The sequence below is a fragment of the Cotesia glomerata genome, linkage group LG1, assembly GCF_020080835.1.
Source record: "Cotesia glomerata isolate CgM1 linkage group LG1, MPM_Cglom_v2.3, whole genome shotgun sequence".
NCBI classification, from domain to species: Eukaryota; Metazoa; Arthropoda; class Insecta; order Hymenoptera; family Braconidae; genus Cotesia; species Cotesia glomerata.
In genome coordinates, this window is record NC_058158.1 from 20,019,184 (window position 1) to 20,035,992 (window position 16,809).

A 16,809-nucleotide genomic window follows, 5' to 3' on the forward strand; every position below is an offset into this window, starting at 1 on the left:
TCATTCGAAACGGCTTCGTCGAACTTAGATTTCCTGTAAGTTGGAACCGATTCGGACCGGTAGATTCCGAGAAATTGCAAAAAAAGTGGAAAAAAAAGTTTTTTTTTTCATTTTTTCAAAATATCTCCGAATTGGCTGAACCGATCGAACTCAAAAACTAATCAGCTCTTCACCTTGAAAACCCGCATTAATCACCACCAAATTCGTCAGAATCGGTTGATGCGTTCGTGAGATATCGTTGTCGAAAAAAATCGAAAAAAGAGTTTTTTTTTGTTATAACTCCGAAATGTTTTATCAGATCAATTTTTTTGTTCCGAACTTTTTCATAGAGCTCAAAAAACTACATCGATCACCGCCAACCACGTAAAAATCGGTTGATTCATTCAAAAGTTACAGCAGTTTGAAAATTAAAAAAATCGTGTTTCATCGAACTTTGATAAGATTTTTGAGCTCGGACAGCTTAAAATGACACAAAAATTACATTTTTGAGCTCGAAGAGCTCAAAAAAGTAATAAGCGCGATTATAAGCGCTTAGATATAGAATTAGCGGGAAGTTGCCAGGATGGCCTTCAGGGTCAACCGTTTTCCTAATTTTTTTCGTTCTTTTTCATAAGTTAAATTGTTGATGTATTCTTGAGTTAATCGAAGCGCTCTTTCGGCTACATCGTTAACAATTGTAGATTATTAACAATGTCTAATCCTTTCAAACAATCATTATTGGTGGCCCATGTCTCAAAGTTAATCTTTAACAATTTTTTATCTCTGTTGAATCAAACAAAAAATTTCATCGAAATTGAATTAATAAAAATTAGTTTATTTAATAAAAAAATCAATATCTTTTTTTGTGAATTGATAATTTCATTATTTGAAGTAATTATATAGCGTTCTGGGGGAATCAAAATCAAAATTTTCATCACATTTTATTGCTTTAAGATAGTTAGATCCTGCAAGACATATTTGAAGAAAATTATTAAATTTTTTTTATTAAAAGATAATTATATTAATAATTCACCACCAAAATTTCAGATTAATTCACCACATCGTTTTTGAGCAATGAATTTTCGAGATTCTAACATTTACACGCAGAGGTATAGAAAGATGGTGAAGTTAGTATAAAATTATTTGCATCAATCGAGTGGTATGGAAGATTTCATACTAATTTTACCATCTCTCTATACCTCTGCGTATAAATGATGCAATTTTGAAAATTAATTCATTAAAAACGGTGTGATGAATCGATCTGAAGTTTTGAAAGTGAATTGTTAATATATTTATCTTTCGATAAAAAAAATTTTACAATTTTCTTGGAATATGCCTTGCAAGACCCAACTGTCTTAATCATTTTTCGTTTTACGTGAAGTGATATATTTGGATCGAAAAAAGTCAAATTAGCTTTTTCACCAGTTAAATACGACAGATGGTTTTTGAATTTGTGCAATACTGCCTTAGAAATTTTCTTATCGATCGTCCTGTATTGATACAGTCTTTATATAATTATAAATCTTAGTATAGAGCTGATGCTGCAAGAGGTGCCACAAACCAAAATGACACATAAATAAATACTATGAATGAACAAATACCCAAAAGATTTTGTTGCGTTTCAAGATCTAATTCGAAAATGTCCCGAAAAATATATATTTTCAGCGAATAAATCGCTTTTGACATCTAGTGTGCATGGTGAAATGCAACTGGTTTATAAAATTTGATTTTATTGGAACTCTAATGATGCAACTAAGAATTACTAAACAAATAAATGTGAATAGAGACAGAAAAAATACAAATAAGCGGAAATATTATTAAAAATGTATTGAATACATCGTATTGTTATACGATGTTAACGTTACTGTAACTATTTATCATTTCGATAGAATTTTTGGAACATTTATAGATGAAATAAACGATTATAACACAAAAAACTTTATAGCAAGACTGAAAAACTATGATAAAACTATTTTGTGACATTTTTGTGACACCGGATGAAAAATCCAAAATATAAGAGTTAAGCATTTTCAATCTCTCATTAAAAATTTTTTCAAACTTACGTCATTTTTTCAACGCATTTTGCAAATTGTTCAAGACCAACTCAGAAACATGACCTGTTTTGACGGAGTCAGATATTATAAACAGAATTTAATTTTTAACATTTTTGTGACTATTTTGGGAAATTTTAGTGACTATTTTGGAACATGTTTGTAACTATTTTGGGACATTTTTGAGACTCTTTTGGGACATTTTTGTGACTATTTTGGGACATGTTTGTGACTATTCTGGTACATTTTAGTGACTATTTTGAGAAATGTTTGTGACTATTTTGGAACATTTTTGTGATTATTTTAGGATACATTTATGACTTTTTTAGTAGACTCTTTGCGATTTTTAATTATTTTTATAGTTATTTCGGAAAATTTTTGTAAATATTTTGGGATATTTTTGTGACTCTTTTGGGACATTTTAGTGACTATTTTGGGACATGTTTGTGACTATTTTGGAACATATTTGTGAATATTTTGGAACATGTTTGTCACTATTTTAGGACATTTTTGAGACTATTTTGGGACATTTTTGTGACTATTTTGGGACATGTTTGTGACTACTTTGGAACATTTTTGTGACTATTCTGGTACATTTTAGTGACTATTTTGGGACATGTTTGTGACTATTTTGGAACATTTTTGTGATTATTTTAGGACACATTTATGACTTTTTTAGTAGACTCTTTGCGATTTTTAATTATTTTTATAATTATTTTGGAAAATTTTTGTAAATATTTTGGGATATTTTTGTGACTCTTTTAGGACATTTTTGTCACTATTTTAGGACATGTTTGTGACTATTTTGAAACATGTTTTTGACTATTTTGGGACATTTTTGTGACTCTTTTGGGACATTGTTGTGACTATTTTGGGACATGTTTGTGACTATTTTAGGGCATTTTTGTGATTAGTTTAGGACACATTTATGACTTTTTTAAAACACCACTATTTTAAATTATTTTTAAAAATATTTTAGAAAATTTTTGTGACTCTTTTGGAACATTTTTGTGATTATTTTAGGACACATTTATGACTTTTTTAGAACAAAAATAGTCGAAAAAATATCCCAAAACATTTACAAAAATTTTCCGAAATAATTATAAAAATAATTTAAAATCGCGAAGAGTGTACTAAAAAAGTCACAAAAATGTCCCAAAAGAGTCACAAAAACGTCCCAAAAGAGTCACAAAAATGTCCCAAAATAGTCACAAACATGTTCCAAAATAGTCACAAACATGTCCCAAAATAGTTACAAAAATGTCCCAAAAGAGTCACAAAAATGTTAAAAATTAAATTCTGTTTATAATATCTGATCTCGTCAAAACAGATCATGTTTCTGAGTTGATCTTGAACAATTTGCAAAATGCGTTGAAAAAATGACGTAAATTTGAAAAAATTTTTAATGAGAGTTTAAAAATGCTTAACTCTTATATTTTGGATTTTTCATCCGGTGTCACAAAAATGTCACAAAATAGTTCCAAATTGTATCAATTTTGGAGCTCCCCGCTTGGGACATTTTTGGGACATCTTTTTTTTTATACAGGATAATATAAATTCATACATATATAAAATTTTAAACTACACGGAAAGAAAATTGAAGGAGTTTTTACTATTTTACTATTGTAATTTTTACTAAATAAAATAGTAACGGTAGACTATACTTCTCATTTAGTAATTTTTACGATATACTATTGTAAATTTTATCCAACAAATAAGACTAGCAAGAGTTCTAAAAAGTCGAATACTATAGAGCAAATTATACAATATGTGTTTGTGAACTTTACAATTCAATTATTGTAAAAATTCACAGTTGGTTTTTCTAAAAGAAATATTAGGGAGGGAGAGAGATAGAAGGTTGGACTAATTGGTACCTGTACTGTAAGTACAGTAATCGAAAAAAGAAGCCGACTTTTTCGTGCTATCTGGGATTCGAACCCAGAACTCTGTGTTGGCAGCCAGAGACTCTCCCTCTACGCTATCCGAGGTAAACTAAGACCCACATCTTTTAACATTTACATAAACTCGGAGTCTAGGGCTGTGCACGGCCATCACTCACATTAATTGAGAAACATTCCAATTCAACTATTGTAAAATTTGCTATAGTTCTATTGGATAGATACAGAGGCAGCACTGGAAATTTTCATCTCTTACTTTTTACAATAGTAATATAGTATTTTTTCATGAATAAATAGTATTTTTTCTTTTAAAATATTTGACAATCAATAGTAATAAAAATATAGTCCAGCTTTACAATAGTTGTATCGTAATTTTTCCCAGAAATTTTTTTCCGTGTATATACATTTTCTGAATCTGCTGAATAAAATTATGTAATCTGGTCTAAAAATGATTGTTGAATTATTCTTAATAACGTTATTTTGAAAAGAACATTTTGATCCGGTTTATTCTGCAGACTACCTCTAAAACTTCTCTTTATTTTTTAGCATTATTAGCGTAATGCTCAGAGAGCTCAAAAGTGATCAAATCCAATAAAGGTTTGATTAAAGATGAAAAGGCATGATAAAGTTTAATTTTAGGATTAATTATACGTGACATAGGTATTTGTCGGATCTGATCATTTTTTCCCGGGTCATAAAGTAATTCTACAAAGATAATATTGTAAACTTACCCAGGAGAATATTGTGGCTGGGCAATTTTTCTTTAATTATGGAATTTATTTTTTTATGATAAGATTCCATAAAATTGTCACTTCTATTTTTAACTATCCGATATACTGAGAATTGCTTAGGGCCTTCTGTTTTCAACCACTGATTTTCATAGTATTGTAAATAACCATCAAAAAAAGTACCAAATTCTTCAGTGCAAATTTTTTTGACTTCATTGTAAGTGCTTATAATGTAGTCCGAAGGTAAAAGAGCTAAATACTTCAATTGACGTAATACAATGTAAATCTCGGGATATTCATTCAATGTAATCGTTTTATCAATTAGTTTATGGTCATGAGCATTTTTTATTAAAGCCTACAAATAAAAAATAATATTGATTAAATATTTCTATACAATGTCTTATTCTTATTATGTAAGTGTGCATAAAGAAAAGAATGTTTTATTGCAATTTTCTAGTCTGCAGTATTTATATGTAGCATATGTATATGTTGCAGCAATATATGTAGCTTTATAAGTTGACTCTTGGTTAAGTGTATGTAGGCGTATTACTTTAATAATGATTATATATTACGTATATGTTAAGTATTAAATAGTATTGCGCATTATTTTAGATAGTGCTGCAGCATAACAGTATACATGAATGCATTACACACTGACAGTTGAATAATGGTAGTATTTTTATGTGCTCAGCTAATAATCAATTGATGAAGATACAGTTGATAATTATCATTACAATTATAATTGTAACGTAAACTGACAATGAGATATAAATAGTCAGTGATTTGACCTTCATTTAAAATTTTTTATTTTAAATGAATTAATTTAATTTTAATTTTCTTATTTTTGCACTGATAGAAGGATTTATTTGTATTAATAGTAGATTACATATCTAGACCAGTAAAATAAGAAAAGTCTCAGATCACATGTAATTGTTGGCCGAGGCGAAGCCGAGGTTGACAAACATGTGGTCTGAGGCTTTACTTTTTACTGGTCAAGATGTGTATACTATTTTTCTGCTCGACGTAGCCGGAATGTGGCAACTTCGTTTAGCGCAGCGGCCAGAAAGTTGCCACTTTCCGGCCGGAGGGCAGAAAAAAATATTTGTTAATAATCTAGAGTGTAAAGAGCAATACAATGCTAAAGATACTAGAACTAGATTTAAGTCGATATCTCTCCCTAAAATTAATAAAAGGATTAGCGTAAAGAACGCTTACTATGTTGCAATAAAATATTTTAACCTTTTACCTAATAGTCTCAAGATATTAAAGTGTAGTAAAAAAACACTAAACTGTAGGATAAAAGATTGGATTAAGAATCTGTCATTGTAAATGTACAAAGGATTTTGTGTAATATTAACATTTCTCTAAAAATGTATGTACTTTGAATTATTATATATATTTTTTAAATATTTTGTAAAATTAGGATAATTTATCTAATGTCTAGCTCTATGTACAGATGCCTATGCATCTCTATAGACCTGTATGCTAGAAAAAATAAAATAAATAAATAAATAAAATTAACAAATCATTTATTAGAGACCATTTTTTAGTATTGAACGAATATTTTTTAGTATTTAAAATGATTTGTTTGTATTTAATAAATCTGATATTCATTTATTAAATATTAATAAATTTTTTTAAATACTAAGAAATATTTGTTTAATACTAAAAAGGAGTCTCTAATAAATGAATTGTTAAATATTAACAAATATTTTTAACTATAAACAAATCTTTCTATCAGTGTATATATAGTAATTATATGTAAAATATTTGATAATATTCGTATAATATTATAGCAATGGGTTTTATAATATAATGAGAATGGTTCCTATGCCCGGGTAAAAAAATTTATATATAACAAGCCGTTACCCGCCCGCTTCGCGTGGCGTACAATATACGCCAGGCGCGAAAAATATTAATTTTGTTATCTAACTACGTAAGTAGTTATATCATAAATGAATTTTATGAAATTTACACACTCAGATAATAAATTAGGGCATTATAAATTTATATGAGTTAAAAATAATGATTGACACAGCTTTCCACATCACCATGGAGGTACTGTGTCATGCGATGCGTCCCCGTTATTTTACATGGCGGGATCCCCAGTAGGCCTACACCATGGATAGATGTGAGCATGAATGTCAGGGTTTGAAATATGTTATTCATATTCAATTTATAAAAATATAGATTAAATATGAAAAATTCAAATTCAGGCTATCATGTTCACGTCTATGAAAATTAATTTAGCAGATGTTTAATAATTTTAATAGCTTTTTAACAAATAAATTATGGCAAAAAAAAAATTATTAAAAAAAATTAACATCTATAAATCTTAACAAATTAAAAATGCAGTTTTTTAAAAATAACTTTTTGGAATAAATTTGGCGGGTAACGGCTAGTATAGGTATACAAATACATAGAGTGATCATATAATGGTACATGATCATCTATTAGGGCTTTTACCTTATATAAAAATTTTTAATTTTTTTTATATTTAATGCCTTCTTATTATCCTTTAGGAATTGAATTTTATAATTTTTTAATTAACGCCCACGCAAGGATTTGTGAGGGTGGCATTTCATAAAATTCATTCTTTACAGCTCAAAACTCCAAAAATCAATCTGGCCAAGTTTCAATCCTTTAGCTGCTATAGATTAAAAGGTACAATTTCTTTTAATTTTACGCCCACGCACGGACATGTGGGGGTAGAATTTAATGAAATTTATTCTTAACAGCTCAAAAACGCCAAAAAAGCATTCTGGCCATGTTTCAAAGTATTAATAGCTATAGATTGAAATTTACGAATTTTTTCTTAATTTGACGCCCACGCACGGGCACGCCAGGGGGGTGGAATGTCACAGAATTCGTTTTTAAAAAATTTCTAAATATAATTCGAAACATTCTGACCAAGTTTTGAACTATTAAAAACCATAATTGAAAAATATGAATTTTTTTTCGTGAACACCCCCGCAACCCCCCTTGTGGGTGGAATTTCGTGAAATCCGTTCTTAGCTGACCTCTACTTGGCAAAAGGAATATTCCTGCCAAATTTCAAGTCTCTAGGTCTTATAGTTCCAGAGATATCGTGATGAGTGACTATCTATATCTATAGAAAGTCTCCTATATATATATAGATTGCATATATTTATATATCTATATATATATATATAGGAGCTGTTCTATAGATAGGTTGACTCATCACGATATCTTCGGAACTATAAGACTTAGAGACTTCAAATTTGGTAGGAATCTTCTGGAAATGATGTAAAAATAATTTATGAACGAATTTTACGATATCTAATCTCCACTGGGGGTCACGGGGGTGGCTATCAACAATTAAAATTTTTAATTTCCAAGCTATAGCTCCTATCGATTTCAAATTTGGTAGGAATCTTCTGTAAATGATGTAAAAATAATTTATGAACGAATTTTACGACATCTCACCCCAATAAGGGGTTGCGGGGGTGGCTATTAACAATGAAAATTTTCAATTTTCAAGCTATAGCTCCTATCGACTTCAAATTTGGTAGGAATCTTCTGTAAATGATGTAAAAATAATTTATGAACGAATTTTACGACATCTTACTCCAATAAGGGGTTGCGGGGGTGGCTATTAACAAAGCGGATTTTATGACAACCTACTTTCAATAATTCATTCGCACTTTTATAAATATTAATTAATAATACTAAGATGCGTTAAAAGTTTTTATTTTGTAGATACGTGTGAAGTTAATGAATAAACAAATAAACGTCTATTTTGTTGATTTATCTGTCATCAACATCACAGTAAAGTTTAAGTCTTTCATCTGAGAATGAATTTAAATAAACCACCATATTTTCGACAAGGGAAGCGCTATCAGTAAGTACTTTATAATTTAAAAGTATAAGTTAATTATACCAAATTAATCGTTTTAATTTGATATAACCTGTAACCTGAGGGGAATAGCCTCTACCAATTTTAAATATCATTCAAATTCTTTTTTTTGTCTTATAGAAATGTTAAATAATTTTTTTTTTCAGGTTCACTGGATTCGTGTTGAAGCTGTTTGGCTACCAAAGATATGTTTTTAACGACTACTTTTCCTTTGGTATCCGCGATTCGAATGGCAATGATCATGTATTACTGATCATTGACAATCATCATCGCCTTGATTCAACGTTCGAATTGAACCAGGTAAAAGAAATAAGGTCGTGCCGATTAGCCAGTTTTACAAAAAAATATATTAATTTTATTGTAAATAAGGTAAAAGCCCCAGTAGCTGCTTATGTACCAGTACATGAAGTACATGATTATCACTCTCCGTGTATTTGTATATCTATATTTGTAAATATAGATATACAAATGCCTGGAGTGATCATGTACTGGTACATGAGCAGCTACTGGGGCTCTTACCTTATATTAATATCTTTTTTTTCTAAGGTCGTGGAGGTTACCGGAATCTGTCTCTACGGGCATTTTTTTGCTGTCAGCGAAAACTATTCACCATATGATTTTCGGGCATATAATCTTAATGCCGTTGTGCCTACAAATATGTATTTTGTTCCGGCGACTGCAACATACAAGCAAAGAATTGTGCAGCCGGAAATGGACGCCGATTAATTAATTAACCATAAATTTAATTAATGATTAATTTAATTATCTTAATTTCATTTAATTAATTTAATTTCAATAATGTTTAAAATTGTTATAAAAATAATTTATTAATCCGAATAAAGAGAATATAAATATGAATTTTTATCTCACCAAGCATTATTTTTATGTTTGTAGGTTTTTATTGTTACTGGTGCGTTCTGTGCACTAGGATCACCGTAAGTGCTAAAAATTGCACTTACTACGTTTTTGAGATCTGTTGAAACTTCGATTTTTTCAAAACAGGGTAAAACCAATAACTTTCCGATTTTTCGAAAATCATTGATTTTCTTAGCGGGAAGTTAAAAATTTTTTTATCGTTTTGAGCTCAAATATAGCGGGAAGTTTCAATAATGGTCTGTAGCGTAAACCGATTTTCAGATTATTTTTTTTTAACACGCTTTTATTAACTTCACCTGTATGTTTGTATGTTTGTATGTATGTTTGTATGTAACTCTCCTTCGCATAAAGAGACTACCATAATGATATTATTTAAATTTTGATTATTATCAACCTAGAACCCAGGTGATGACCTTCCTAGTCATCCTCTGATGACCATCCCGAAGTTATATCTCGAAACCAGGTGTTTTCCTCCGTAGGTTTTCATCGGGAATGGCACAGATAAACCCGTACATCAACCCGGAAACCTCTGATGACAATCCCGAAGTTATATCTCGAAACCAGGTGTTTTCCTCCGTAGGTTTTCATCGGGAATGGCACAGATAAACCCGTACATCAACCCGGAATCCTCTGATGACCATCCCGAAGTTATATTTCGAAACCAGGTGTTTTCCTCCGTAGGTTTTCATCGGGAATGGCACAGATAAACCCGTAGATCAACCCGGAATCCTATGATGTCCATCCCGAAGTTATATCTCGAAGCTATTTGTAATCTTTCTAGATCATTCCAGAAATTTCTAGACTTTTCTAGAACATTCCATACCGATTTCAGCCGTTGCACACGATTTGGAATCTTTCTAGATCATTACAGAAATTTCTAGACTTTTCTGGAACATTTCATACCGATTTCTACAGTTGCACACGATTTGGAATCTTTCTAGATCATTCCAAAAATTTCTAGACTTTTCTGGAACATTCTATACCGATTTCAGCCGTTGCACACGATTTGGAATCTTTCTAGATCATTCCAGAAATTTCTAGACTTTTCTGGAACATTCTATACCGATTTCAGCCGTTGCACACCATTTGGAATCTTTCTAGATCATTCTAGAAATTTCTAGACTTTTCTGGAACATTCCATACCGATTTCAACAGTTGCACACGCTTGTTTTGGAGGCATAAATGTTTTACTCTTTGGTGATCTAATGCAGTTACCACCTGTCCGAGGACATCAAGTATTCCAACAACCAGAGCACATGAAACCTGCTACACATTTATGGCGGCTATTCCGCCTGGTTAAACTCAAACAAAATATGCGCCAACAAGGAGACACAACGTTTATAGATGTGCTTAACGCCCTAAGAGTTGGAGAATTAACATCTAAGCATATGGAAGTTCTTTTAAGTAAAGTGTCAACAGATGCTACTGATGAATTTTCGATCGAGAGAGCTTTGAGAATATATCCAACAAATGACCAAGTTGCTAGACACAACGAAAAAGTTCTCCAGAGTTTTGAGGATAAAGGGACTACGATTTATACAATTAATGCACAAGACCAACTCATCGATGCTACACGAAATTTAGGTAATACAAGTTTAGACTCTGTTATACCTAATGATATCAATAAAACAGGAGGTCTTCCTAAAGTATTGAAAATATTTGTAGGAGCTAAAGTGATGTTAAGGTCGAACATTGATGTGTCAAAGGGTTTAGTGAATGGCAACATGGGCTTCATTACCGAAATTATATAGCCTAATTTTTGCAGGGACCAAGTATACGCGGAAGACATCCCGTCAGTCCGTATTGATTTCGGTTCAGATGGTGTCCACGTAATTAAGCCAATATCAATACAATTTCCAGCAAAGTACAGCTATGGAACTGCTGAGAGACGAATGTTACCGCTAATCCTGAGTTGGGCATCGACCGTTCATAAGATGCAAGGCTGTACAGTTGATCATACAGTCATTTATCTGGGCTCTCGGCTGTTTGCTGCGGGACAAGCATACGTAGCACTCAGCCGATGCAGATCTTTGGACGGGATTCGAATTGAGGACCTTGATTGCTCCAAGTTGACGGGTAAAACCCTATGTAACAGCGAAGCATTAGATGAAATGGAACGACTAAGAAATAATTCATAAAAATTGATTCAGAAATCCAGAACCTAAATAATTGCAGATGCCGTAACAAAAGATAAATATAATATATTATGGAATTGAGAATTTACCCGTAGTAATTTTTCCAAACCTACCCAATGGTTTGTAAGTTGACAGAGTCGTGTATAGTGAATTTATAGAAAAAAAAAAATTTTTTTTTAAGTCCACAAAGCAATACGTTTGAATTAAGACAATACGTATTGCGACTAGGACTTGGAAAAAAAAAATTTTTTTCCAAGTCCACAAAGCAATACATTTGAATTATGACAATACGTATTGCGGCTAGAACTTAGAAAAAAAAAATTTTTTTTCCCCTCTCAAGTCCACAAAGCAATACGTTTGAATTAAGACAATACGTATTGCGGTTAGAACTTAGAAAATAAGAAAAAGATATAGTTTATTTATGCTACGTATGAGATAAATAGTCAATATTCTGACAGTCGTGCTGTTGCGATATGAGCGTGAGGTTTGGGACATTCATATGAAGACGAGTGTGGTAGATGTCGCACTTGAGAGAAAATATGGAATACAATCGAGTTCATAACGATGAGTCATGCCATATATTGGCCATAGATTACATACGGTGATGTTTCGTCCGAAACGTACATACTGTAGATAGCTAAAGCTACTATTTATTAATAAATATAGTTTAAAAAAACTAAAAAAACACGCTTTTAAAGAATATTTTGAACTAAAAAGTTAAAAATAAATATAGTTTAAAAAAACTAAAGAACACGCTTTTATAAATAATATCGAACTAAAAAGTGGAAAATAAAAAGTGGAAAATAATTTTAAAAATAAACTCAAAAAAGTAGTATATAAAAAATACTAGCAGAACTGAGAGAAAAGCGTGGGGCGCTCGATATATGAAAATTATGGCACAAGGCGCCCCACGCTTTTCTCTCAGTTCTGCCAGTATTTTTCATATACTACTTTTTTGAGTTTATTTTTAAAATTATTTTCCACTTTTTATTTTCCACTTTTTAGTTCGATATTATTTATAAAAGCGTGTTCTTTAGTTTTTTTAAACTATATTTATCAATCTATATATATACAAGCGAAATACCACTGACTGATTGACTCATCATCAGAACTTGAAATCTACTCAGCCGATCGACTTGAAATTTGACATAGTTGTTCTTTTCGCAGCGTAGAGGCTTACTAAGAACGGATTTTACGCAATTCCTAGCCAAAATCGATTTTTCGTCTACCATCACGTATGCTACCCCCTCCCCTCCCTCTCATTCTTCCCCTCCCTTCCCGTGCCTTCTTCCCCCTTCCCTATATCTCTCTCTCTCTTTTTTTTTTTAGAAAATGTTATTTTGATTCGCCAATCTAAGAAACCTATCAAGTGGCACCCATCAATTATAGAACTCACCCCCCCCCACAACCACCCACGCTAATCAACCGTTGCCATGGATACCGTCGCCATGGTTACCGTTGCCATGGTTACTGTTGCCATGGTTACCGTTGCCATAGTTACCGTTGCTATAATAACTGTCAAAATAAATAAATTGTAATAACAAATTCGGTTACTACAGAAAGTTACTAAATAATAATATTCTTACAATGTTAGGCAAATATATTTTGATTTCAAATTTAATCGATTAATTGTTGGGACAGTAGGAATATTCCTTTCGCCCAGTAGAGGTCAGCTGAGAACGGATTTTACGAAATTCCACCCACAAGGGGGTCGCGGGGCATTTACAATGAAAAATCCCTGTATCTAAACTATTGATCTTATCGACTTCAAATTTGGTAGAAATATTTTGTAAGAGATGTAGAAATAATATACGAACGAATTTTACGGGCTCACTTCATAGGGGATTGCGGGGGTGGTTGTTAACAATTAAAGTTTTCAATTTCCAAGCTATAGCTCCTATAGACTACAAAATTGGTAGGAGTCATCTATATATGATATAGAAATGATCTAAGAACGGATTTTACATCGAATCATCTATTCATTCTGGTAGGAATCGTTCATTTCTCATGTAGAAATCATCTCAAAATGGATTTGAATAAAGTCTACTTCAGATAGGATTTGCGGGGGTAGGTGTTGAAATCTAAAATTTTAATTTCCAAACTATAACTTCTGCAGACTCTAAATTTGGTAGGAATCTTCCTGTATAATATCAAGTTTAGCTAAGAATGAATTTCATAGAATTCTTACTCCAAAGGGGACTGCGAGGTTGTTAATAATGAAAAAATCTCTCATTTCTAAATAACAGTTTCTATGGACTCGAAGTTTCGATGAAACTTTTTGTTTATAATGTAGAAATTATCTCGAATAAGATCTTACGAAGTTCCTCCCCCCATAGGAGTGCAGGAGTGATAATTACCAAAAAATTCATATTCTTCAAATCCATTTCCTACAGATATAGAAATTGATAGAATTTTAAGAGAAACAGGAAATTACATGAATGGCCTCCAAGGTCAACTGATTTAAATATTTTTCTTTCTTACATTGTTAAAAATTTTTGTAAAATTACAATCACATTACAAAAAAAAATCATAAGTAAAATTACAAATCAGTGTATAGCAATGCGAAATAAAATACAATTCATGTAATTTTCCAATACCTGTCAGGAAATCTACTAAGATGTATTGTAATTTTACAATCTTCATGTATAAACCAAATACGCATTGTAATATTACAGAACCGTTCGCCAATTTTAAAAGAAAAACTTTTTAATTTTGCAAACATTATTTGTGATCTGATTCAGCATAATTGTATGTAAAATCACAAAAAAATATTGTAATTTATATTACAAGAATCTCATAAAAAATTTAAAAAGCTTTTTTTTATTTTTATAATTTTCATTGCAAAATTACACAGTGCATTGTTACTAGACAATTTTAATTATATTACACGAACTAATTCTACTGTAATTCTCCAATTTTGAAAACAATACTTTTCAGTTTTACAAAAATGAGACTGATGTATCAAAAAACAACAATGTCCTTCGTATTTATTTTTACTAATTTTTAGTCTATAGTTGTTTATTTGTAATAATAAATTCGAGGCATCATTTATCTTTTATAAATTTTAATATCATGCTCAAACGATCATTTTAAAATTGATATATTTGAATGAGTATATGCTAGACTTTAATTTTTATAATATTCAATGAATTATAAATAATGTAAAAGTTAGTTATTTTCCATCAATAAACAGCATTAAATAACATAAATAATGTAAATAATAAATAATAAGCCGTAATGCTCAATCACCATATAGGATTAGCTTATAAGAATAATGAGATGTTGAACCACCTATCGGTTGTACGGCGTAGGACGTTAGGTATTGGTCTGGCAAGCGCGCGGCTCACGTTCGATTCTTAGTTAGGGTAAATATTATTTTCACACTATATCATCTGAATTGTAAAAATTAGGTTTACGCGAGATACAAAATCTAGTCAGCGCTTCATAAAAATTAACGACAACAAATATTAAATCATATATTTCTTTTTTATTATTTCAATTCAAGTAAAATTCAAGGAAAGTATTGTAATTTTACAAACTTAGCTAATCTAAAAATATTTTTAAAATTACAAAACCGTTTTGTAAAATTAGTAACCTCACAGGGCTATATATGTTTTGCAATATTACTATACCCGATTGTAATTTTAAATAAATGTTCTGCCTATTAGCTTCCAATACATTTCTTGTAAAATTACAATAAAAATTTTTAACAGTGTAATAACTATATTTTCTAACAACAATCGTCTCTTTGGCAGCGGCAAAAAAGTCATTGTAAGGTTTTCTAAAATTAACTTTACATGTAGCTATTCAGTCAACGGACTAAGAATTTTACATACATTTTATTTTTGCTGATTACATAATCGATGAATTGTTCTTATTACGGGATCACGGGAATGGAACAGATTAAAATAAATGCATTTTCTAAACACTTGAGATATAGAAAAGAAATTTGGCTACTTATTTTAGGAAAATTTATAAAAAAACATGTAAAAATAATTTTCTATGAAAAATTGATGTCACGGAGGAAATTTTAATTAACGGCAAAATTTGTCGCACTTTAGGCTTAATAGATTTCAACTTCACTTATGAGACCTAAAATTACTTTAACTGAAACTTTCAATGCTCATTTCAAATATTTTTCTTCGTGTCAATTATTATTCATTTTTGAAAGAAAGCCGCGTGAATGATATAGTGACTGCACATTGTAAGTTACAATGAATAATTGCTAGAATACTCATAGTCTAGATCTAAAAATGCAATTCGATCTATAAAGTGCCCAGCGAAGCAGGTGGGTTACAGCTAGTATATATATATATATATATATATATATATATATATATATATATATATATATATATATATATATATATATATATATATAGGCATTCCATGCCAAATCGAACTTTTTTGACGCTGACCCTTTTCGATTTTTCTGAAATTTTGGTATCTTTCTCCACTCTATTGAAAAAAATTTTCAGATTTTTTTCAAATCTTTTTACCCAACCAAAAAAAAGTTACGAGTTAATTAAAAATGATAGTTTTTTTTTGTTAAATAACCATAATTTTTTAGAAAATTAATTTATTGAGACGTTTTTTTTTTTTTTTGAAATTTTTGTTTTTAAATGTACTTTTCAGAAAAAAAAAAAAAAAAAAATAATAATTTGGATTCATTTTCAACGTTTTTTTTGAAAATTTTGGAAAAAAACGAAAATTTTGGGATGATTGACATTTTTGATTTTTTTTTTTTTTTTTTTAAAATTTCAGTATTTTCTGCGAATTTTCTGAAATTTTCGGAGTGGTATTTTTTTTCTTTCTATTTTTTTTAAAATACAAGAAAAAAATTTTTTTTTAAATGTTTGTTTTTTGTTATACCACTCTAAAAGTTTTTCAGTAGATTTAGAAAACATCAAAATCCGAGATGAAAAATAATTTACGTATTCTAAATTTAAAAGAATTTGAGTATTCTATTACAAGATTATGCGGGTTTGTTTTTGTATGTAGTTTTGGAAAAAAAATACAAAAAAATAATACAATGCTTCTTTTAATTTTTGATCTAATTTTATTCAAAAATAATCAAATCTTATCGATGATTGTCAGTTTTTATTTTTTTTTCTCGGATTTTAATGTTTTCTAAATCTGCTGAAAAATTTTCAGAGTGGTATAACAAAAACAAACATTTAAAAAAAAATTTTTTTTTTCATTTAAAAAAAAATAGAAAGAAAAAAAATACCACTACGGAAATTTCAGGAATTTCGCAGGAAATAC

General features: G+C 30.1%; 2 protein-coding genes across 2 annotated transcripts in view; one reads left to right on the top strand and one right to left on the bottom strand.

The window, feature by feature from the left end:
- LOC123265553 overlaps positions 1 to 10,589 on the bottom strand; it is an 11,769-nt gene extending 1,180 nt beyond the window's left edge. The window contains exon 1 of the mRNA XM_044729379.1: positions 10,553 to 10,589. Within this exon, the coding sequence (XP_044585314.1) occupies positions 10,553 to 10,589 (37 nt within the window). The remainder of the gene's footprint in view (positions 1 to 10,552) is intronic.
- Positions 10,590 to 10,614: 25 nt separating this feature from the next.
- On the top strand, positions 10,615 to 11,160 carry LOC123265639 (ATP-dependent DNA helicase PIF1-like). Its single transcript, XM_044729503.1, has one exon. It carries the CDS (start codon positions 10,615 to 10,617, stop codon positions 11,158 to 11,160), a length of 546 nt encoding a protein of 181 aa, XP_044585438.1.
- The last annotated feature ends 5,649 nt before the right edge of the window (positions 11,161 to 16,809 follow it).

Coding starts and splice junctions, on each gene's coding strand:
- LOC123265639 (XM_044729503.1), top strand. CDS start 10,615: ATGCAGTTACCACCTGTCCGAGGACATCAAGTATTCCAACAACCAGAG.